The 23,685-nt window shown below is 48.1% G+C and overlaps 2 protein-coding genes across 10 annotated transcripts in view; one reads left to right on the top strand and one right to left on the bottom strand.

Moving 5' to 3' along the window:
* MAP6D1 (MAP6 domain containing 1) overlaps positions 1-1,850 on the top strand; it is a 10,238-nt gene extending 8,388 nt beyond the window's left edge. The window contains exon 3 of one of the 2 annotated variants that reach the window (XM_037741933.1): positions 358-1,850. In XM_037741933.1, the coding sequence (XP_037597861.1) occupies positions 358-387 (30 nt within the window). In that variant the 3' untranslated portion in view covers positions 388-1,850. Of the gene's footprint in view, positions 1-306 lie in introns of both variants that reach the window. The other variant, XM_017538307.2, reaches the window with a different exon arrangement.
* A 1,917-nt stretch (positions 1,851-3,767) lies between these two features.
* Positions 3,768-23,685, bottom strand: part of YEATS2 (YEATS domain containing 2) — a 103,871-nt gene continuing 83,953 nt past the window's right edge. For 5 of the 8 annotated variants that reach the window (XM_017538305.2, XM_017538303.2, XM_017538304.2 and 2 more), the window contains 10 exons: positions 17,937-18,065; positions 17,013-17,111; positions 14,766-14,868; positions 13,794-13,867; positions 12,031-12,110; positions 10,710-10,911; positions 9,175-9,401; positions 8,189-8,263; positions 7,098-7,171; positions 3,768-5,818 (listed from right to left, as the gene is read on the bottom strand). In XM_017538305.2, coding sequence (XP_017393794.1) covers positions 5,710-5,818; positions 7,098-7,171; positions 8,189-8,263; positions 9,175-9,401; positions 10,710-10,911; positions 12,031-12,110; positions 13,794-13,867; positions 14,766-14,868; positions 17,013-17,111; positions 17,937-18,065 — 1,172 coding nt within the window. In that variant the 3' untranslated portion in view covers positions 3,768-5,709. The other 3 variants (XM_037741930.1, XM_037741931.1, XM_037741932.1) reach the window with 3 other exon arrangements.

Here is a 23,685-nt window from a genome sequence, read left to right as displayed (position 1 = left end):
CTGCGCGGGAGGCGGCCGGGGGCTGCGAGCACAGGGCAGTGAGCTGGAGGATGCTGGGAGCTGCAGGCAGGAACAGAGCTCCCCGATTCCCATCCCAGGTGGTTCCGGGAGCAGAATGGAAGGTCCGTGTGTCACCAAGCCCCTCACGCAGCGATGCCTGCGGCTCACGGTGCGCGAGTCCCCGCCGGCCCTTCAGGTCTCAACTCCTGGAGGATGAAGAGGGCGGGAGGGGATTCTTTCCAGGTGTTGTGGGGGAGGGAGTGAAGGAAAAGTCGCACTGACATGTGGCCACACTTCATTTTTCAGGTCCCAGAGGTGAGGAAGAAGTTCACTCCTAACCCCTCCGCCATCTTTCAGGCCTCAGCGCCGCGGATTCTCAACGTGTGACTGCCGGCCCCGTGACACCATGGCTGCTGAGAGGACGACTAGGGAGCAGCCTCAGGACCCACTGCCACTGGGCCAGGCAAGAGCATGGCATGGGCCCCTCCTGGAGGGCACAGCCCTCTCAAAGCTGTCGCCAGGGACCATGTGCTGGTGTGGAGAGACATGCCAATGGACCTGGCACACCCAGCTCAGCTCAGCCGTCCTCCCGAGAAGCCCACGGAAGGCTCACACGTGTGTGACCGCCATGTGGCCATCCGAGGAGCCTGAGGATCAAGTCAATCGGAAGGAACTGGTCCACGGAAGCTGAGGAATGTGGATGCATCGGCCCTTGAAGAACCAGTGACGTCCACTTCTGGTGGATCTCCTAGGATGCATGACCACGTGATTTATTTTACAACCTATGCGAATCCAAGGTAAGACCCTTGGCTTTTCCTACAAATGGCCCCTGTGATTGAAGCTGTAGGCATCTTGGGCCGTCACCTGCATGACTCATGGTGATGCTGAGTGTCCAGGAGGAAGTTTCCAGAAGAAACAGACCATCAGTCACGGGACCTCCACCTCACAGACCTCCTTATGGCCACGATGAGCCTCACGTTTTAACAAAACATTTCTTGGGATTGAATGAATCACATTTGCCTTGTGGTAAGTGTCTAGAGACTCAGTCCACATTTTATTACTAATTATTTTTCCCCCTAACATAAGGATGACGAGAAAGGCACTGCCATGCATGCTGGCTAGAACTGGGAGCGTTTTGGGGAAGGTGGCATTTGCCTCCCCCAAATACCTTAAAATGGCATCTGCACCAACCCTTCCCCTCCTGTCTACCCTGCTCACACATATGGTGATGGGGACTCTGGGACTCACCACCTTTTGAGGAGGTAGACTTCCTCCGTCAATTCCAGCCAGCATGGCTGCACAGGTCGCGCCTGGTCCCTTCTTTGCACAGCACCCCTTCACACGTCTGAAGGGTCTTCGTCCCTTTTTAAAGCCCAGAGGCACAAGCTCGGGACCATCTTCAGGAAGGCAATTTGTGGATTTTCCTTTGCATCTTTCTTCCTCTCCAGCCCCCAGGTGGCTCTAGTCTGACGAGCATCTCAGCTGCAGGTGGTGGCCCTCGGGCCTCAGAGCCACCAGATGTGCAGGTGGGGCGGTGCCTGCGGCTCTGTCTGCCTGTGCAGCAGCCCTCCCAGGTGCTAGGCCTGGCAGGCACAGCCGTCCCCTTATGCCAGCAAAGAAAACGCTCTTGATGAGAGGCTTACTCTAAAGAAACCCGCATTTTGTGCACTTACCCAAGGGATTCTGGTGTCTCAGACTTCACGGCTTGCATGTCTGATGTTTCTAAGAGAAAAGGGGCTGCCTGCCGGGTGTTCTGTGGGAAATGAGATTAAACTGTACAACCTCAGATTTTACTAAAATGCAAAAATGTAGTTTCAATTTAAATGATAAACACAAGTCTTCTCACACTTTTCCACCAGTCTCTTGGTGCTAAGCACTTCAGTCTGACCCGGCTGCTGCCACACCCCAGATCCTGAGCAGTTCTTGCTGTGAGCTGCAGGGCACGTGTCAGATACAGTTCACAGAACCCAGCCACAGTTCACAGAACCCAGCCTGTCCCCTGCACTCACCCAGGCGCCTCGGGTAATGGTACTCTCTGAAGCTCCTCTCGCTAGCTGGGAGCAATTTGAGTTCCGTTCCTTCACCTGAAAAGCAGGGACACTACCAGCTACACTGTGTGGCTTGCCAGGAGCATCCGTGTTTATGGGTGGGGTGCTCAGTACAGGAAGTAACCAAGGCATGGGTGTTAGGATTAGTCTTTGCTGCCTCACTTGCCCAGGAGCCAGCTCTTCCCACCTGCAGCTCCCAGCATTCTCCAGCTCGCTGCTCTGTGCTCACAGCCCCTCACCCCCTCCTGCCCAGCGCCTAGGATGCTTGTTTGTTCCTATAATGGGCCGCTCAGCTCTGTTGCACCTCAGCCAGGACCAGCTGGGCCCGCCCCTTCCTGGCAGTACTGGTGAGCAGCAGCATTGGAGGCCTCAGCACACCCACCAGGCCCGACTGTACGGCAGACAGATACCCAAGAGCCTTTCTGCGGTGCACAGCACACAGCTTTTCACGCACATCAGCTCCACAGTCTTCCCGAAGGTGCATCATCATCTCAAGACAGGGTCTTGTTTTGCTGCCCAGGCTAGAGTGCAGTGGTGCAAACACTGCTCACTGCGGCCTCAACCTTCTGGTCTAACGATCCTCCCACTCAGCCTCTTGAGTAGTTGGGACCACAGGGCCACCATGCCTGGCTTTGCTTTTTTTTTTCTGAGATGGAATCTTGCTCTGTTGCCCAGGCTGGAGTGCAGTGGTGTGATCTCGGCTCACTGCAACCTCCACTTCCTGAGTTGAAGTGAGTCTCCCACCTCAGCCTCCCGAGTAGCTGGGATTACAGGTGCCTGCCACCACACCCGGCTAAATTTTGTAGAGACAGGGTTGAGATACCTAGATCATGACCTCACCTCTCTGTGCTCCATGGGACAGGACTCAAGTTCTCAAGAGCAGTTTTTGAGAAAAGCCAGGCCCTACTGCCCACCCCAGGCAGATGGAAGAACTTCCCCTCTGAACAGGGTCAAGATGAAGCCAAAAACCAGCTTGCTGGCCCCGTCCACACAGGGCTCCTTCAACCAGTCACATGGACCCCAAGCCATGTAAGGTGCCACCTGTGACAAGGATCTGTGCCTGCTCTGTCGCTCCTGCCCAAAGCTTGCCCGACAAAAAACATGTATGAAGGTAAGCCCAGGCACACCCGACTCCCAGACTCACTCTAGCCCGCTCATCTCTCCGTTCTGACTCAGTGAAATATGGTCCCCAGAAAGTTACACGCTTGGACTGGATCATGATGCCTCCTTGCAGAAATTCTCGCCTTTACAGAACCAAAGCTTTCAAAATCTTTCAGCTTGTATCTGCATTTTTCGTTATTTTTTAGCCATATGCTTTGCAGCAGATGGTCACGGCATGACTGTCACAGGAGTAACTTCTTTCAGACCTCAACACGGTCCAATTTTATCCTGCCAGATAAACCGGTATGTCTCTTTGTTAGACATTCGGAGCCGATTTCTCTCTTTGCCTTGGCTTTAAGGAAGCTCTGAGCTCATTTATGCAGTTTTCTTTTGCCCCAAGCTGTCAGAAATAATAATGCTCATTTCCAATTTTGTTTTTTTAGACTTTTACGTAACTGTAATCCTTTATCTTGTATGGTTGCAATTTTTTTTTTTTTTTTTTTTTTTGGGCAAGAAATAGAGGAATTTAAACATACATACAAATAAAAACCTACACCATCACCTCATCCTAGTGCAAGGGGAACCCTGAGTACAGCACTTCAAACTCAGAAAGACCCACCGCAAATACCAAAAGATTTATTGTAGACAATTTTGTTACACAATTATACACATTATGATAAACATTTGAAACATTAACACATGTGGAGACTGCTAAATCATTTAATGTTTCTTTTGCAAAAAGATAATTTCTTTAGGCTTTCAAACCTGTAATAAATCTGTTCTCATCTGCATCCGATCTTCCTCCCTCCATCCTGTGGCCCTCAGTCCACTTAGCAGAAGGAATCTACCCACTTCCCTATGAACCTTGCTTATAGCCGTTCACTGTTAAGCCAGTGTGTGCCCCATGCCCTACTGAGAATAGATTCCTTCTGCACTTGCAGCCCTCAGATGCTGAGTTACTTATTTCTGAGATGGGGTCACCCTCTGTCCCCCAGGCTGGAGTGCAATGGTGCCATCTCGGCTCACTACAACCTCCACCTCCTGGGTTCAAGTGATTCTCCTACCTCAGCCTCCCGAGTAGCTGGCATTACAGGTGCCCGCCACCACACCCGGTTAATTTTTTTATTTTTAGTAGAGATGATGGGGTTTCATCACGTTGGTCAGGCTGGTCTCAAACTCCGGCCTCGGCCTCCCGAAGTGCTGGGATGACAGCTGTGAGCCAGCATGCCCGGCCCAGATGCTGAATTTAAAAGGCAGATTTTATTCAGTGACTCCCTGCCCTATCTACCTGACTCAAACCTCTGCAGGACCCATGAACACAGGAATTCTGTTGCTTGGATAAGCTTCTCTGACTCTGACTCACAGGTTTCTGATTTTCCTTGAGTGGAACAGGAGTAGATTTCTGGCTGAGCATGCATCCTTTCTTCTCCCTTCCACACAGGGCGTTAGGAAGTCTGGGACAGGGCACCGCCAGTGGCCTGGGCGCTGGGCAGCGCCACCTGCTCCCTCCTTCCCCTGCCTGCTGCTCCCTCCCATCAAGGGGACCTTTGCTTCCGGACACAGCCTAATCTCGCTGCTTCTGGGTATGGGCAGTTACTTCCCCAACTTTAAGGCACTCACTGGTGTTTCTTTTAAATACTTTCTTCTTCTTGGGAAAACAGAGAAGAGGATACATGATCCATGGATAAGATAGGCGACCCCAGCAGGGGGGCTGTTCTCCACTGCCCACTCAGCACGAGGTCAGCAGCAGAAGCTCCTGCAGACTGTGCAGACAGTGTGGAGCCTGCGATCTGCTCCACACACGTCACGCAGCTACACTTCTGCCAAGTGTCTGGGACTGGTGCACGCTGCCCTGTGTTCCTAGCATAGTCAGAGCTTTCTTGGTTATAATCAATCAAACCTCTTTCTGGCCCATGCTGGGGTCTCTCTGTCCCTTGCCACTGCTTTGACAGTGGTTCTAGTAATGCTCCTGTGCTCAAAAGGGAATTCTCAGTCTGCAGTCTCTCGGGCCTCCATGGTTCTTTGCTCTAGGTATGGCCTCTTCCTGTAGCTGACTCGCTTGGGCTGAGTACAGTCCCATCACATCAAGGCCAGGCAGGGGAGAGAACCACTCGCTGGCTGAAGCTCAGTCTCTCTTCAGGGTAACTGCTGGAGCTGCTGCTAACTCCAGCCCACAAAATGGGTGACATCTCCAGCCTGCCACTCATTTTCTATCTCGTGGGGAGGCGGGCCCAAGGAGCCCCCTTGAGCACACCCAGGGAGGACCTGAGGCACACAGCCTGGCCCGGCTCTCATGGGGCCTTTACAGAGTCGGCAGAAACACTGGCCAACAAAGCAGGTATCCACTCACAGCTTCCCTCCACACTCAGAAAACAAACTCCTGTCCTAGGAGGACTTCGTCTGGAGGGAGCACGCTGCGGGAAATCGGGAGGAGGTGGCAGCAATGGCTGGGTAGCCGTAACATCCCAAGGCGCGCCGGAAACCCCCTCCGCCCCGAGCAGCAGGTCCTCAGCATCGCTGCGCCTTCAAATCCTGCTTCTCCAGGGGCACCTCACTCCGTTCACTGGTCCTCATTCAATATTCCCATATGTTTGTTCGTGAGGAAGTCCAGAAAAGGAATGTTGCAAATGGCCTGGTGAATATTACTCACTGTAATTTCTTTGGGAATCCTGGTCCAAAAAACAAAGGTGTTACCAGGTGAAATTCTCTCACACATACCTCATTTACTCACTTAACTCACCGCAGGGACCATCCCAGGCAGAGGCCCTGGGAGAGGGCTCCTGAGCCACAGGCAGAGCTTAGGGGCACCCTGAGGGGAGATGTGCCCTCCCCCCAGTCGCGGCGCTAGTCAGGGCTCCCCTCTGCCTTCCTACTCACAGGCCTGAGAAGGGTATCAAAACCTGGTTGAACGATTAAGAAAAAAGATTCTGAGGACTGCGAAAAGAGAAAGTGGATGGCAGAACACAAACACCAGTGAGTGATCTCAGCACACCGAGAGCCGAGTCAAAGCACCGCAAAACCCTGGGACCCGATTTCCCATCTCCTGGAGAGAGGGGAGACAGAGTCACACCGGGCCAGGCGTGATGTGAACTGTTCCATCAAAAGCACCCCAGTCACTCTACCCCTCCAGAACAGGGACCACGGAGGTGGGCAGGGGCCACAGGACGCCCCTGGCTCACTTGGGGGTCAAGGAGGATGGCGGGCGGCAGGACCGGAACTCTTGGTTCCCCTTCCTTTTATGTTGTCTGATATATTCCTGTGAAGTTTTATCTAATACTCCCCTGATATTTAGGCCTCTTCATGATGTCCTCGGGCACTCCGCTACAGTTCTGTAAGTCTGTGACAGCCTTTAGCATAACGCAATAAATAATCGTTTCCTCTGAGAGCAAAGCAAATGTGGCCTATCTCCTGTCCTTTTAGGGCCCAGGAAAAGACTGAAACTCAGTGTCTCAATCAGAGACAATGAGAGTCAGCAAAGGGCGGTGGTGAGCCGGGGCTTCAGTGCCAAGAGCCCTGGGCTGGGACCCAGATCTACACTGTATCTGCTGGGAAAGCTGGGCAAGATCACCTCTCAACACCTGGTTTCCTGGTTTTTAAAAAGGGAATCATAGTTCTGCAACGAAAAACTAGGTAATATACACAACGTCTGGCCCTCATGTCTGACATGTAATGGACACTGCAGTTACAAAGCCAATACGTATTCAACCCTGTAACAAAACAGAGTCCCAGGTGTCTGTGAAGGAATGTGGGGGAGGACAGAACCCTCTGAGCAACCACGAGGTTCTCAACAGTGACAGGGCAGACCCTTGAGACATCTGGCTCTGAGAGTGTCCTAGCTCTCACGCCATCTCCTACTGGATTGACGTCATATAAAACACCTTCATGGGCGATTCAACTGTGAGGAAAGAGGTGTAAGCCTCATACCACAGACTGCAGAGATAGCAATACCTGTTGTGAGAAGCTGTCTGGTATCCAACTGCCAAGGCCTGTCTCAGGATATCATTCACCAGCTGTTCTGTAGCCTACAATAGAAAATGCTGTTATTCTTCAAAATGGCCATCTGCTTGCTGGTAAGAAGGGACGCATCTGACCCCATCCCTTACCCCAAATGTTTGAAACAACTGCAACTAAGAATTAAAAAGTCCTTAATGAAAAATTAAAGGTCTCAATAATAGACCATAAATGATAAAGGCCCTGATTCTGAGAAATTATGAACTAGAGTGATTTTCATTATTCAGACATTGTTCTATTTATTTATTTACTTATTTGAGTTGGAGTCTCACTGTTCCCCAGGCTGGAGTGCAGTGGCATGATCTCAGCTCACTGCAACCTCTGCCTCCCAGGCTCAAGCGATTCTCCTGCCTCAGCCTCCCAAGTAGCTGGAGCACTAGGTGCGCGCCACCACACCCAGCTAATTTTTGTATTTTTAGTAGAGACGGGGTTTCACCATGTTGGCCAGGCTGGTCTCAAACTCCTGACCTCAAGTGATTTGCCTGCCTTGGCCTTCCAAAGTGCTGGGATTACAGGCGTGAGCCACCGTGCCCAGCCCCAGACATTGTTTTTAAGGAAAGCGGCTGTTACTGAGGTATCCCTATTCCTGGAGAGCATCCACGGGGAAAGGAAATGCTGAGCTAGGATCAGGCTGGGGAAAGAGGCTGCGGCATTTCCGTCCCCTTGCCAGGCTCAGGACAGCTGGGGCTGCTGACTGTGGACACACGCAGGAAAAGCCCTCGGCTTTGTCCCTGCCGCCTCCTAAAGCAACGAGCACGCTGACCACCACCCCAGAACACGTCTGAGGAAGCACCTGGAACCACGGGAAAAAATATGTCCTCAGAGTGACATGACCATTTAGAGGAAACATAACTTAGTCCACTGAAAAATCAGAAGAAGAAAAACAAAAAGGAGAACTTAGGCCCAAAGAAGATGAGAAGTTTTAAAGCCTGTTATCTTTGTTCCTTTTCTGTCCTTGGCCCTTACTCCAGATCGCCTGGCATGCAGCCATGCTTCCTGTGGGGTCGGCAGCCCCTGCAGGCACCCACCTTCAGGATCATGTCCTCCACCACGGATGCATACACGTTCTTGTGGAGCGCCACGGGCTGCAGTGTGATCCCAATCTGGAAAAGCAGAAGAAAGCCATTTGTTCGTATCACTACTTTAAAAACAGCCTATCTCTGAAGACGCACACCTCTCAGACACCCAAAGAGATGCCTGGTTGGAAGGTGGACTTGATAAACACGCTGGGCAAGATTCACAGGAGAGTAACACAGAATATGACAACTAGAAGAATATGTTACCTCGTTTTTCTACATTTCTGACCAACTGTTTAAAATGCTACTGTGATCCTATTTAACTCTCAAATCTCCTTCATGGGAGAACATGGTTGGGATCTGCCCTGAGTTCTGCTAAGCGACCAACGCTCTGGAAGTTCTGGAATCAGACTCCACTTCCTGTTTGCACTTGGACACAGCATCCTGCCCATTTTTCATGGCATCCAGTGAAAGCGCACTCTTCCGCCTTGGGCCCTGAGCACGGACAGATGCCGACGAGCTATGAGGCCTCAGCAGGGCAATAAACACCTCTCGCCTGTGTAATAAGGTAGGGGCACTCAGGACCCAGACACACAGCGGGGGAGGACTGCTCGCTGAAGCGCAACTCAGAAATGCCTCATGAGGGCAAGGTGCTTCTCCTGAGGCAGATGAGAAATGAGATCAAACAGAGCCAACTGTTCATATCCAGCCAGCTGTGCCTCAAGTCTGCGTTCAACAAGCAACCTCTTCACGTGTCATCAGTGTTCCTGCCCCAGGGCGCTGATGCAGGAAGCGGGGAGCCCAGAGAGCAACCTGGGTCAACCAGGCAGAACCTCTGAACATCTGGGTGTGGGTCTGAGAGGCTGAACGTCTGGGTCTGGTTGTTGAGAGGCAGAATGTCTGAGTCTGGTCTGGGTCTGGGTCTGTGAGACTGAATGTCCGAATATCTAGCTCCGAGTCTGGTGTGCTGCATGAACTATTACCACCACAACCCCTACCTTTTGTGTGACATCCCCAATAAATTCCGACCCTGGGGTTGGGGGCAGGAAGAACTTGACTTCCTCTTGCTTCTCCTCCTGCTCCTTCTTGATGTTTGTCTTTACTGGCCCGGAGAGGCTGAGGATGTCCACCTCCTCCTCATTCTCGGGCTCCCTTTTCTGGAACTGCTGCAGGTCCTCCAGTTTGCGGCAGAGGCTGTCAGCAGAGGAGAATGACGACGGGCACTCTAAACGAAAGGCGGCAGTGTTACGATGGCTGTGGGGACAAAGCAAGAGGACTTCCGTCTCCATGAGACCCATGGCCTGAGGAAGGGGGATATGTATCAGGGAAGCTGACCTTTCTACTCTAAAATTCTGTGGATCTGTAATGATGAGAACTAGTAATTCATGAGGGAGAAAGACACAAAGACAGGCATCCTGTGTGTGCTGTATGTAAGGTAACTGTCATCTAAGACAAAACAGCATGGAATTCTCACTTCTGCCACCAAAAACCAGGCCATCCCCACTCTGAGTATTAAGGACTAACCTGATTTTTCTTCATCTCAAATCTGGAAAATTTAGAAATGCAGAGTGAAGAAAATAAAAAGGATCACCCCTATTCTCACTGCTCAGAGAGCAGGACTGTTAACATTTCCATGTAGACTATGCGTCCAGTCTCTAATGAGGCGATTTATACAAAGCCTGGTAAAGCGTGTGAGGACTATAAAGCCAGGCCCAGGGCACTGCCACTTCCGGACCAGTGTGTGAGGGCCACACCAGGTACAAGGCTAAGGGCACCCGGCCCCTGGCCTTTTGTTTTACTGACTGGGCTCTAACAAGTTCTAGCTGCTCCTCGACTCACCATGGATGGGGCTACGTGAAAACCCATCATAAGCTGAAAACAGCATTTTTCAACTTAGGATGTTTTCAACTTCCAACAGCCTTATCTGGATACAATCACATAAGTCGAGGGGTGTACTGATGCCTACAGCTTTGTAAAGCCACAAAATCAAATCACAAGTCAAACCATTGTAGGTTAGGGGCTGTGTGCAACCCGTGAGATTAACAGGAAGGCTCGTATATGCAAATCATCAAACAGTTCGTCTCACCAGCAACATTACCCACAACAGTTTCACAAGTGCCTCCAACACAGGTGCTATTCTCCGAGCTAGGCTTGGACATGAAGTAACAGATGAGAGACAGGCCTCGCCTTCACAGAAATAGCACAGACCTGTCTGGGGCTGGCCGGGGGGGAGTGTCCCTAAGGTCATAAAAGATGGGGAAGCTGCTTGGATGTGCAGGAAAGGAGATGGATTAGGAGTCTTTGAAGAAGAAATGATGCTGGGCCGGGCAGGGACGTTTGTGGCTGTGGCACAACACTTGAGATACCTGGGTACACACAGCTACACAGGGACTGTACGGTCCCGGGGAGGACCTGGCAGGGGTTGGCAAAGGCTCTTGTTCTCTGTGGCACCTCTTCCAAGTCCTCACCTCTCTCTACTCCAGCGAATGCCCCAGGCTGCCAGGCGCTCGGGGCAGTGCCACCGCAGGCTTACCGGGCTCGCTGTCGATCTGGGTCAGCACATCCTCAATGGAGTCCCCGTCACTCCTCAGGCTCTCGGGGTCCGGTGGGGTGTAGCCATGGCAGCGGCACCAGTGAGCAATGTGCTTGGTTTTGAGGGGAGTCAGGTGGTGAAATCTTGGATTCTTCTCCAGGATTTCTTGTAAGACTTTTCGCATTGTCATTGCTCTTTGCCACTTTAAAAAAATATATTTTTTGGAACCATAATTAAATCCTTCCACTTAATACAACTACATATCATGCAATCATAAATCACCATGCTACTTAACCTGTTAGAATTTTTTTTTTTTTTAAAAGAAAAAAAAGCCGGCTTGGTGCGGTGGCTCACACCTGTAATCCCAGCACTTTGGGAGGTCGAGGTGGGCAGATCACGAGGCCAGGAGTTCAAGAGCAGCCTGGCCAACATGGTGAAACCCGTCTCTACTAAAGACACAAAAAATAGCTGGGAACGGTAGCGAACACCTGTAATCCCGGCTACTCGGGAGGCTGAGGCAGGAGAACTGCTTGAACTGGGACCTGGGAGGCGGAGGTTGCAGTGAGCCGAGATCACGCCACTGCACTCCAGCCTGGGCTACAGAGCAAGATTCCGTCTCGGAAAAAAAAAAATAAAAGTGAGTTTCCCAGTCTAACAGAAGAAATTCAAACAAAAAAAATCTCTCTCATATATATATATATATATATACACACACAGACACACACACACACACACACACTTTGCCATCTAAGACAAAACAGCATGGAATTCTCACTTCTGCCACCAAAAACCAGGCCATCTCCACTCCTAGTATTAAGGACTAACCCGATTTTTCAGGAAAAATCAAAAAGAAAAGCAAAAAGAAAAAAAATTCCTGGTTGTGTTACTCCCCACTTAAAGAACTTCTACCAGCTCCCGAATGCTTATAAAGTAAAACAGCAACTCCTAGACCCCAGCACCTTCCACTACTCCCTGGGCAGGTGCTGCAGAGGCTGCTCCCGACCACAGCACACCGGCAGAGCAGCTGCCAGGCTGTAAGGACTCAATACTTTAGTTCATTTAAACTTCTGAAACTCAGAAAAAAATTGAGAAAACGTGAGGGATGTTTCTACCAGTGCAGAAAAGGCGGCAGCCCTGAAAGCCGACTGGATACAGGTCTCTGAAAAATGAGCTTCTTTTAACTGAGGAAAATATTCTGCCACTGAATATTTTAACAAAATGTGTTGCAATCTGCATCCCTGTTCCATAAGAAAAGGTTTCTGGGGGCAGCCAGAAGGGACACGCGTTCTGCCTGCGTGTCAAACAGGCAGACGGGGGTTACCTCGGCGGCTCTCCTTTTTCCAATGTTCCAGCCATAGTACTGCTCCACAGACTTTGCAGAAAAGCAGCTGGCATCTTCACCTAGAATGCACACACCGAGCAAACCCTGAATAAAGCACTTATGATTCAAATCACATGTCATTTGCTGGAGGCAAGCCAGTAACTTCTTCAGACCTCTTTATTGCAGGTATGTTCCTTCCTGGGCAAGCTCAGATGCAGCCTAATACAGGAGGGCATCTCCTTAGAAAAAAAGGTGTCCTGTCGTATGTACCCAAAGCAACACCCCTTCTTGGGAGCTTGGCCTCTTTGGTAGAGAAGGTAATCACTGCCATAAAGTTGTTAAAGTCTGTGGAAGTAGTGGCTCCACTAGGAGCCCTGGGCCTGCCATTAACTCACAAGGTGGCTGTGGGAGATGGTGTCTTGCTCTGTCGCCCAGGCTGGAGTGCAGTGGCGTGATCTCAGCTCACTGCAACCTCCGCCTCCCCGGTTCAAGCAATTTTCCTGCCTTGGCCTCCCGAGTAGCTAGGACTATAGGCGCCTACCACCATACCTGGCTAATTTTTGTATTTTTAGTAAAGATGGGGTTTCACCATGTTGGCCAGGCTGATCTCCAACTCCTGACCTCAGGTGATCCGCCTGCCTCAGCTTCCCAAAGTGCTAGGACTACAGGCGTGAGCCACCGTGGCTAGCTCAGTTTTCTTATCTATAAATTGAGAAAGTTGGGAAGACAGTTTCTGAGCTACCTTCCAGCTCTTATATTCTGTATTTTTAATGAGAGAGAAAAGTGTGAGTGTGTGTATGTGTGTGTGTGTCTGTCTGTACATATATATATGAGAGATTTTTTTTGTTTGAATTTCTTCTGTTAGGCTGGGAAACTCACTAAACATCTACTCTAAGCTATATCAAAATGATCCCCCAAACTTTACCTTATGAGAAAAGAGATTACTGCTTTGCTATTACAGCTGGAAAAAGTAAATAGGTGGTCTGTACCTGGCGTGCGTGTTCAGAGCCCTACAAATGTAGGCGGCATGGAGGTTGCCAGTGGCTTCCCTCTGAGGATGCATCGTGATCTTACCCACGAGCACGCTCCTGTGTCTGCAGGCTGCTGCCCATCAGCAAGGGCTATGAATTCTGTCAGAACAACTGAGGCTAAGCAGCAAATCACTGATGGGTAGTGATAAAGCACGCCACTTTTGGAGGTCTTATAACCTGTGCATTTCTACAGTGTGCCATACTGAGTTTCAGAGGAAAGATGAACGGCCTTAGGATCAAGCAGAGCCAGTCTGGTTCCTGTCTCACCAGCCACGACTATGCGACCTCGAGCAACTTAGTCAACCTTGCTAACCCTCAGTTTCCTCATCTGTAAATGGAGATGACACCAGCTATCACACAGGAGGCTGGGCTCACACGAGACAGTGAACATCCTAAGCCTACACAGGACCTGGTGCACTGCAGGAAATGCTAAATGCATCCCTCACTCAAACACCAAACGCTAATGCAGAGTTTTAACTGCACACGTTAACAATTTATGATTGACATACGAAAAATGTAAAACATTCCTTCTACAGATCAACACAGTAAAAACAATAAAAAACTGGATGTCGATTCTAAAACCCCTGCATATGAGCTATATCTCTAGCTGAAACCTTACAAAGTAACTGCATATCAATATTAATTTACAATCCCAAGTGATTTCAGTTGACTCAATACCTTAAGTTCACAGCTTTTAAAAATTCACCCCTATATTCAGTGTAGTTGTCTTACTTTTTGCAGTGATTAACGGAATCTTCTTTACTACCGCTGTTAAGAGTTGCTGGATAGTCTCTAAATGGTCTAGCCTGAAAGGGCAAAAAAAAAAAATTCAGGCAATAAATTAAATACCTGTAGCAGATTCTATAGTCATATATATGTCATGTATTTAATGTATATATTCTGTTCTGAGGGAATTAAAATGTAAAATCATCATGTTAGCCTATCTTTCGTTCCATAGATTACCTTCCTTGTAAAGGAAGGGTGTTCTATACTTAAAATGTCAAGGCTAAATAAATAAGATCCCAGGAACAGAAGATTATGCAAATATTACAGACACTTAATCTACACCTCAAAATTAAATAGCAATATAATCTTTTTGCAGATTGCTACTAGGGCAGAAAAATTCTGCATACCCATTTTAGGGTTATTACAGTTCCCGCCTCCATCTACCATGTTAAAGTGGCTAAGTTTCTACTGTCCCCGGCAGTTTCAGATACTTACAAGTAGCTGGTTAGAAGTGGCTTCCTGATTTAGAAATTAGAAAACCTCACGAAGCATTTTGAGAAGAACCAAAGAGTGTGTATGGCTCATGAAGAGGCAGCTAAGATTAGGCAGGTGAGTGGACACTCAGTCACAAAGGGTGTACACACCTGAGAGATGGCAACAGGAGAAACTTTGTGCCCAAGGACTCAGCAGAGAAAGCCCATGTTGGCAAGCTCAACTGAAGGGAAGTCTAACCCCATCTGAGGCTTCTAAGGCTACAAATCACATGCCACGTCCAGTCACATCACTATATAAAATGATGACCCTCAGCGTGTGTCAAGTGACAATACTTGTCCACCGCACAGGGATGGACAGTTCCTCCCATCAAGGGCTTAGAACTACACACACAACTCTGCACACACTCAGCTGTCACAGGGGTGACTTTCAGAAAGCCTCAAACACCCGAAGCGGAATTCCTTTAGGAAAGATTGGCAGAATTACTTAATGACATAGTTTCCCAGCTCGGAGCTTTCTTCTGTTTTCACTGCTGTCTGGCTCTCCTGAGAGAGGCAGCTTGGCCCAGGGGTTTCTGGTTCAGTCTTCACTACAAAGGAAGAGCAACAAAGAGGCAGCTGTTAGGGGTCAGCGGTGGAAAGACACGTGCAGGCAGAGACAAAGCTCTTGCAGTGAAGCTCTGCAAGGAAACTGCCACTCCAGCTGTTGTGGGGACACAGCCAGGAGACTGAGATGGCTCCTACCATCCCAGGGTTATCAGACAAGGGAAGAACTGTTAGCCTGGGTCTCGGCGGGGGGACAACTCCAGTCTCATGACAGGGCAGGGGCAATAAAATGGCTCCTTAGATATTTCTTAAAGGGCCACCACCCACACTGCTATGTGAGACCCCTCCCACACATGATTTACCAACACTGAAGTACAAGGCTGGCTTGTTCTAGTTTCTAATGCTGTAACCTTTTCAACATCATCTCTCCAGCTAGTTTTTCAACTTTCAGCATTATCTCAGTGTTCTGAGACATAAGGCAGAAAGATCAGATCCACTGTGCTTAGATATTTCCAAGCTAATCAAACCACACTTTTTGAGACAGGGTCTCGCTCTGTCACCCAGGCTGGAGTACAGTGGTGCAATCTCGGCTCACTGTATCCTCCGCCTCCTGGGTTCAGGGTTAAAGTGATTCTCCTGCCTCGGACTTCTGAGTAGCTGGGACTACAGGCACAGGCCACCACGTCCAGCTAATTTTTGTATTTTTTGTAGAGACAGGGTTTCACCATGTTGGCCAGGATGGTCTTGATCTCTTGACCTCAAATGATCCACCAGCCTCAGCCTCCCAAAGTATTGAGATTACAGGCAAGAGCCACCATACCTGGCTATCTCTAACTCTTAATGAGGTATTACCCCATCAAGAGGTAGAGATGGCCAGGTTTATACAAAAAGTAACTAGAACAACATTTTACTTCAATTAAAATCAAAACAAATATGCTCTGGCCCAGTCCAAAATGAACTGACTGAGAATCTGTGTGAGACAGGCCTATAATATGTCCCTCCTATTGAGAAATACTGGTCCAGACTGACGCTATTCTTTCATGAGCTATCTTCTGGCCAGGGGTTGGCAAACCTTTTCTATGCTAAGTAAATCAGTAAATATTTCAGGCTTTGTGGGTCATTGGATGTCTGTAGAAACTGCGGTTGTAGTGCGAAAGTCTGAGGAGACAGTGTGTAAATAAACGGGCATGGCTATGTACCAATAAAACTTTATGCATAAACACAGGCAGTGGGCCACAGTCTGCCAAATCCTTCTTTAGTAAGTTACAAAGCCACCTCCTTCCCAACATGCGAGATCCCGGCATGCTTGAAAAGCAGCATGGTATGGGACTGGACAAATGTGTATTTCAATTTCTGGTTTTACTGCTTTCTGGCTTGTTGAACTTGGGACGTATATACTTACATCCCCAAACTGGTTTCCTCATCTGCAAAATGGGCATAAGAGCTATGCTGAAGTGCTGAATTAAGAAGAAGTTATATATACAAAGCAGCTAGTATGGTGACTGGTCCACTGCAGGGTATTAACACACAGGAGCTATCAATGTTACTGGAGATGTTATCAAGGTCACACGTGTTGCTCTAATCCACCGTGCTATCCTGATCTACTCCTGTGGGCCAAAGTCTGGTCCCTACCTAAACCTCCTTTATTGCAAAACAGTCCCTCTAACTGGCCACTTCCCCAAAGGGGAAGCTGAGTCTTGGTCTCTAATGTGCCCCTAATCTGGCACAGCCCTTGCCTCTCCACAGCTAAAAACCTCTACTCTTTTAAAGTCCAGGTTATAATCCATCCTCAATACAAAGTCTTGCCCTTCCCCACACCCCCTGCCAACCCCGATCAGACACCCCAGGGTGCGATATTTCAGCAATAATTTCCCTGGCCCCACATGTCTTGTGTTTATCAATCACCGCTTGCTGTCTACAGCAATTCTATTCAACCTGATTATAAATTACTGAAGGGAAGTAATGATCCTTATACATCTCTGTGTTTCCCTCAATGTTAAGTCTACCATATGAGCATTTAGTACATATTTGCCAAGTGGCTGATTCGCAAATGCTGAAAATTCAAAGGATTCAGATTATAGTAATATCCCGCATAAAACTCCTGGACATCATGAGAGAACATGAATGACAACAACAAAAAGGATAAATACAAAACTCCTGGACGAAAACTCTGTGAGATCCCACGCACCTTTCGCAACAGCTGCTGGAGCAGAGCTGGGGACAACTGGAGCTGGGGCAGCTACAGGCAGAATGGCAGGTGGCTTGCTGGCAGAAAACGACTGAACCACTGAAGGGAAAAAAGGAGGGAGGGATACAACAAATACAGAAATTATCTTTAATGAGGGTGATCTAACTCCCAGGTGACAAGCCCATAGTAGACTAACAGCACAAATAACTTCAGGACAACAGGAACTGCAAAGTCCCTTTTTCATAGTGGCTGATGATTAGGTATGAGGGCAACGGAGGTATAACTTCAACTGTAGAAACGGGAGCCTGTCGTTAAACTAAGAAAATAATCCAGGCCGGGTGCAGTCGCTCACGCCTATAATCCCAGCACTTTGGGAGGCCGAGGTGGGTGGGTCACCTCAGGTCAGTTCAAGGCCAGCCTGGGCAAGATGGTGAAACCCCGTCTCTACTAAAAATACAAAAATTAGCCAGGCATGGTGGTGGGCGCCTGCAGTCCCAGCTACTCGGCAGGCTGAGGCATGAGAATCGCTTGAACTCAGGAGGCGGAGGTTGCAGTGAGCGGAGATTGCACCACTGAACTCCAGCTTGGGTGACAGAAGGAAACTGTCTCAAAAAAAAAAAAAATCCAATTAATGTAAATTCTTATAAAACACTTAAAATGCTCCCCCTCAATTCAGCTTTACAAGAGGGCAGCTATTTATTTATTTATTTTCTAACTAGAATAACCAGATTAAAGGGCAGCTATTTAGACGCCAACAAACATCTGGGTTTCGAGTCCTGGTGTTGGTGGCCTAGCGTTCACGGTGCAGGAAGTACCGTGATGGCCGAAGGGCGGCTGTACACAGGCAGGGCAGTCACCACCTGGAAGATGCTGGGAGATGTGGAGGCGGCCACAGCGCAGACGGCCCGTGGGTGAGGGACTCACCTTTATTCACAGGCATCAGGATCGTCTGTACCCCTCCAGACGTGTTTACGCTGAGTGGTTTGAGCTGGCTGGGAATCGTCAGGACAGCCTGCTGAGGGTTGGACTGACTGGAATGAATCTTTAACAATCCTAGAACAAAGTGGAAGATAAGGCCAAGCTGAAGATCAGGTGCTTCCGGAAAGTTCCTTAACCTCTGTGCCACCCAAATTTTCTCACAGAAGGAAGTTCCCAGGACATTTACCCTTCCAGTAAACAAAGAATGAGAAGCAGAATGCAACAGATGCTGTGGATTTCACAATAAAACATCAGCCTGACAATAATTATTTACTTACTTATTTATTTACTTTTTGAGATGGAGTCCTGCTCTGTCACCCAGGCTGGCACGATCTCGGCTTACTGCAATCTCTGCCTCCCAGGTTCAAGTGATTCTCCTGCCTCAGCCTCCCGAAGTGCTGGGACTACAGTCATGAACCACTGTGCACAGCCCCTACTTACTTATTTTTAGAGACAGGCTGTCAGCCAGGCTGGAGTACAGTGGTGTTATCATAGCTCGTTATAACCTTGAACTCCTGGGCTCAAGTCATCCTCCTGTCTTAGCTTCCCGAGTAGCTGAGACTACAGGCATGTCACAACACACAGCTAATTTTTAATCTGTTTTTGTAGAGATGGGGGTCTTGCTTTGCTGCCCAGGCTGGTCTTGAAGCTCCTGACCTTGAGCGATCCTCCCACCATGGCCTCCCAAAGCCCTGGGGTTTTTTTTTTGAGACAGATCTCGATCTGTCGCCCAGGCTGGAGTGCAGTGGCGCCATCTCAGCTCACTGCAACCTCCACCTTCTGGGTTCAAGTGATTCTCCTGCCTCAGGCTCCCTAGTAGCTGGGATTACAGGCGCATGCCACCACGCCCAGCTAATCTGTGTAGAGACGAGGTTTCACCATGTTGGCCAAGCTGGTCTTGAACTCCTGACTTCAGGTGATCCACCCGTCTCAGCCTCTCAGAGTGCTGGGATTACCGCTCCTGCTCAGCACTGGGATTCTAGATGTGAACCACTGTGCCTGTCCATATAAAGTACTCTTGTCCCACAACAATGAAGTAATACATTTTTGCTAGTAAAAAGGAGAAAAAGTCACCCAAGGTCCTACTGCAGAGATAATCCGTACTAATGTTTTCAGACAGTATGTTCCATGTTTGTTTTCTATGACAATTTGTTTTGTACACAGCTCTGATGTGCACAAAATTTTGGATTTTGTACATCACTCTGAATATAAAATTCCATGTTTTGATGTGAAATGTTGTCATTCTCCTAATTAAAAACCTATGCTGGCTCTCGACTGCCTAAAATACATTTCCAAGATTAGCTTCAAGCTTTCAGGGTCCACTTTAATCTGGTCCCAATTTGTGGGCATCTCCTTCACACCGTCCCTACATATCTAATACATCCAACTATCTGCACACCACACCTTATCATTTCCTAGCTCTGTGCAGCCCTTGTTTTTCAAACATCAGATGTTCTCTATCATTTTAGAAAGGGTCACCTTCTCTCATTTTATTTTAAAGGTGATTTCCATATTCCCATTTCCATGGTAAAACCGTTCTAGGCATTCAGAGCGCCATTTAAAAAATCACGAAGGGCTTTTACTATGAAGGAGCATCCGAGGCACAAACAATACAAAAACATTTTAAGAAATACTTTAAAAACAGTGGCCGGGTATGGTGGCTCACACCTATAATCCCAGCACTTTGGGAGGCTGAGGTGGGTGGATCACTTGAGGTCAGGAGTTCGAGACCAGCCTGGTCAACATGGTGAAACCCTGTCTCTACTTAAAATACAAAAAAAATTAGTTGGGCGTGGTGGCGGTTGCCTGTAACCCCAGCTACTTGGGAGGCTGAGACAGGAGAATCACTCGAACTTGGGAGCCAGAGGTTTCAATGAGCCAAGATCATACCATTGCACTCCAGCCTGGGCAACAAGAGCAAAACTCTGTCTCAAAACAAACAAACAAAAAAAAACAAAAACCCAGCATCAGGGCTAAAGATACTTTAAAGCACCGGAAAGCAGTTGGTTTGAGCTAAGGAAAGGAATAATCTTAAATAATTTCTAGAACAAGGCCTTAAATAAACAAAATCTTTCTTTGGAACAGAAGAGTGTTAGATGAGCCAGGTAGTAATACTTCCTGAGACGTGATCTTGAGCAGTTTAATAATAATCTGAGTTTTCATATTTCTACGCATGATGATCAGATGAAAAGTTAAAAAGTACTAAAAGGCTATAAGTAAAAACATTCCACCTCCCATCTTCATCCAGTTCCCTAGTGACATCCACTTTTAATGCTTTTGGTTCTTTTTATTAATATTTATCTCAGTATATGCAGAAGAATGTGTCCAGGTGCAGCAGCTTACACTTGAAACCCCAACACTTTGGATGGCCAAGAAGGGAGGACTGGTTGAGGCCAGAAGTTTCAGATCAGCCTGGGCAGCAAAGCGAGACCCATCTCTACCAAAAAAAAAAAAAAAAAAAGACACATATGGTGGCATGCCTCTGTAGTACCAGCCACTTGGGAGGCTGAAGCGGGGAAACAGCCTGAGCCCAGGAGTTCAGAGGCTACAAGGAGCTATGATCACACCCCTGCACTCCAGCCTGGGTAACAGAGCAAGACTCTGCTCTAAAAATAAAATAAAAATAATTTAAAAAGGAATGTAAACATTGTAGGCCTTGATTCATCAATTTTTCATTTTACCTACTGATTTAGTATTAGGGTAGATTTTTTTTTTTTTTTTTTTTTGAGACAATGTCTGGCTCTGTCACCCAGGCTAGAATGCAGTGATGCGATCATGGCTCTCTGCAACCTTGACCTCCCAGGGTCAAGTGATCCTCCCACCTCAGTCTCTCGAGTAGCCAGGAATACAGGCACTACCACCACGCCCAGCTAATTTTTTATTTTTATTTTTGTAGAGATGGGGTCTTGCCACGTTGCCCAGGCTTGTCTCAAACTCCCAAGCTCAAGCAATCCAGCTGCCTTGGCCTCCCCAACTGCTGAGATAACGGGCGTGAGCCACCGCACCCAGCCCCTAGATGGGGTCTTCAGTGGCTTCCTCCAGAGTCAAAGTCAAATCTAGCCAAAAAGGGATAAGAGCCTTAAAAAGTGCCCCTTTAAAGGCACTTACATGCCCTTTCTTTGCTATACAAACGTTCCCTTACAATGGTTGACTCTGGAGGTTTTGACTTCAGCATGGTGTAAAAGCGACGCCGGGCAGCGGCAGCAAGCCCCAGCCCCAGCCAGCCTTGCATTCTTCCCACTTACGACGTTTTCACCTCACAATGACTGACTGGAACATAACCCCACTGTAGGCTGAGGGCCATCTGTGCTCCAATGCTGCTCTCTATCGATCCAAAGAAGTGCACCGTGATACCGGGATTTCGTTTTATTCTCTGGAGTTAATTTCCTCCTCTTTCATTTCAGTATCTTTGTAAGTTTTCCTACCTCCTTCAAGAGCTCTGTCTGCAAGCCACTGCTTAGTATGAATCTCCTTAGTCAAATCTCCTACACAGAGTCTGATTTTCACATTAGGCTTCCCTCCCAGAGCTCTGTGATCTGGGCCAATCTGGACTCTGCTTTCTGGGCCTGCCGCAGAACTCTCACCCCTTCATCATAACCCTGGGAACTTACTTTGCCTTCCTTCATGCTGGGTCTCCCATGTTCCCCTTTCTGGGTTTACACTTCTTCACTCTGGTAAAACACAGATCCTAGGAATGTCTTTGGAGAGTCTACACAGAACACACATTGCAAACTCTGCCTGCCAGAAATAGTTCTACCCTCACTCTGTAATGATCTCCTTGGCTAGAGAATTCTAGACTCAAAGTCAGGTTCTTGCATTTCGAAAAGCAGTAGTACGCTAGCTTCTAGCGCTGCCACTGAGAAGCTTGATGATAAGTCATTTCTGAAATTTTCAATTTCTTTACACTGTTCCTTTTGAACCTGGCAGTTCACGCCCTTCACTTCTGGGAAAAATTCTCATCTGGCCAGAGTTCCCTGATCCATCATACATTTTTCTTTCTTAATGTCTACGTTTTGGTCCATTCTCTGCTTCCACCTTGTGCTCAGAGCTTACTGTCAATGCTGCACCCATGATCCTATGAAAAGGTAAGGCAGATCATACTGCACCTTAGCTTAAAACCCTGCAGTGGCTTCCGCCAGAGTCCAGGTCCAAGTTCCAACACCCCACACAGGCTCTGCATGCTGACGGAATCTCCTCCTGCTCTCTCCTTTGCCTCACACAGCATCTGTCCCAATGAGACCTTGTTTAATGCAGTTTACGATGCACATAAAAAACTTAATTGAAAAACTGCTGGTTATAAGTAGGAAACAGTTTGATCCTTTTATGAAAATGTGGGCCAGGTGCCATGGCTCACCCCTGTAATCCCAGCACTTTGTGAGTCTGAGGCTGGTGGATCACCTGAGGTCAGGAGTTCAATACCAGCCTGGTCAACACGGTGAAGCCCCATCTCTACTAAAAATACAAAAATTAGGCAGGCATGGTGGCGCATGCCTGTAATCCCAGCTACTCGGGAGGCTGAGGCAGAAGAATCACTGGAATCTGGGAGGCAGAGGTTGCAGTGAGCCAAGACTGTTCCACTGCACTCCAGCCTGAGTGACAAAAGCAAAACTCCATCTCAAAAACAAAGGAAGGAAAGGAAAGGAAAGGAAGAAAGAAGAAAAGAAAGAAAAGAAAAGAAAAGAAAATGTGATACAGAAAGTTCCATCAGCAGCATCTCGGGCAACCAGAACTTACAGCAGGGAGTCTTACTCTACTGCCAAAAACATGACCAGAAAAGAGACAAGGGAGGGGCGTTCATTATTTATAATCACTCCTTTTATTTCTACAATTTCTACTCCAGTGTCCAACACAGGGCCTCAAATTCAACATTCAGTTAGGAGAGAACAAGTACTCCCTATACTAGAAGTTGGTCAATTTTAACAGGGAGGTAGAAATCAAGAGAAAAATATAATCAGCCTTAATTGTTCTCTATCCAAAAACAAGACACAAGGAGCTTGGCTTGGAGCTACATATGAACGAAGTGATAATAGTAATGACAACGTCACCCACAGCCTCTTATCCAAAGGCAGTAGGGGTGCGTGTACGTGCGTGTGTGCATGCGTGTGCACGTGTATCTCGGTGATACTCAGTTTTTCCGGTAGACCAGTGCCAGCGCTATGCTGGCTATTATCAATCTCCAACGAGATAATAGAGTGTTTAGAAACTTTAACAGTTCAATAGTGCTGCAACATTTTTATTATATTTCACAGAAGTATCTGTCTGTACCGGACTGTAGGAAAATGAAAACAAAACTGATCTTTCAAGTTTAAGAAGCAAAGCCACATAGTATATCAGCTTCCTGGCAGCTGAGACAGTATGATGTAATCAAACACATCAATATTCTGTGGCAAAACCCACAAATATTCACATTAAGTAATATAAACAGGCTGTCAATGGAGGTCAAATTGTGCCCTAAAATTAGTTATAAAAAACAAAATCTTGCAGCCATAAAAATGAATGAGTTCATGTCCTTTGCAGGGACATGGATGAAGGCGAAGCAATCATTCTCAGCAAACTAACACAGGAACAGAAAACCAAACACCACATGTTCTCACTCATAAGTGGGAGCTGAACAATGAGGGAGGTGAACATCACACACCGGGGCCTGTCGGGGGGTGGGGCACAGGGAGGGGAACATCACACACCGGGGCCTGTC

This window comes from Cebus imitator, unplaced genomic scaffold, assembly GCF_001604975.1.
Source record: "Cebus imitator isolate Cc_AM_T3 unplaced genomic scaffold, Cebus_imitator-1.0 Scaffold111, whole genome shotgun sequence".
NCBI lineage: Eukaryota > Metazoa > Chordata > Mammalia > Primates > Cebidae > Cebus > Cebus imitator.
This window is presented reverse-complemented; position numbering and strand designations above follow the sequence as displayed.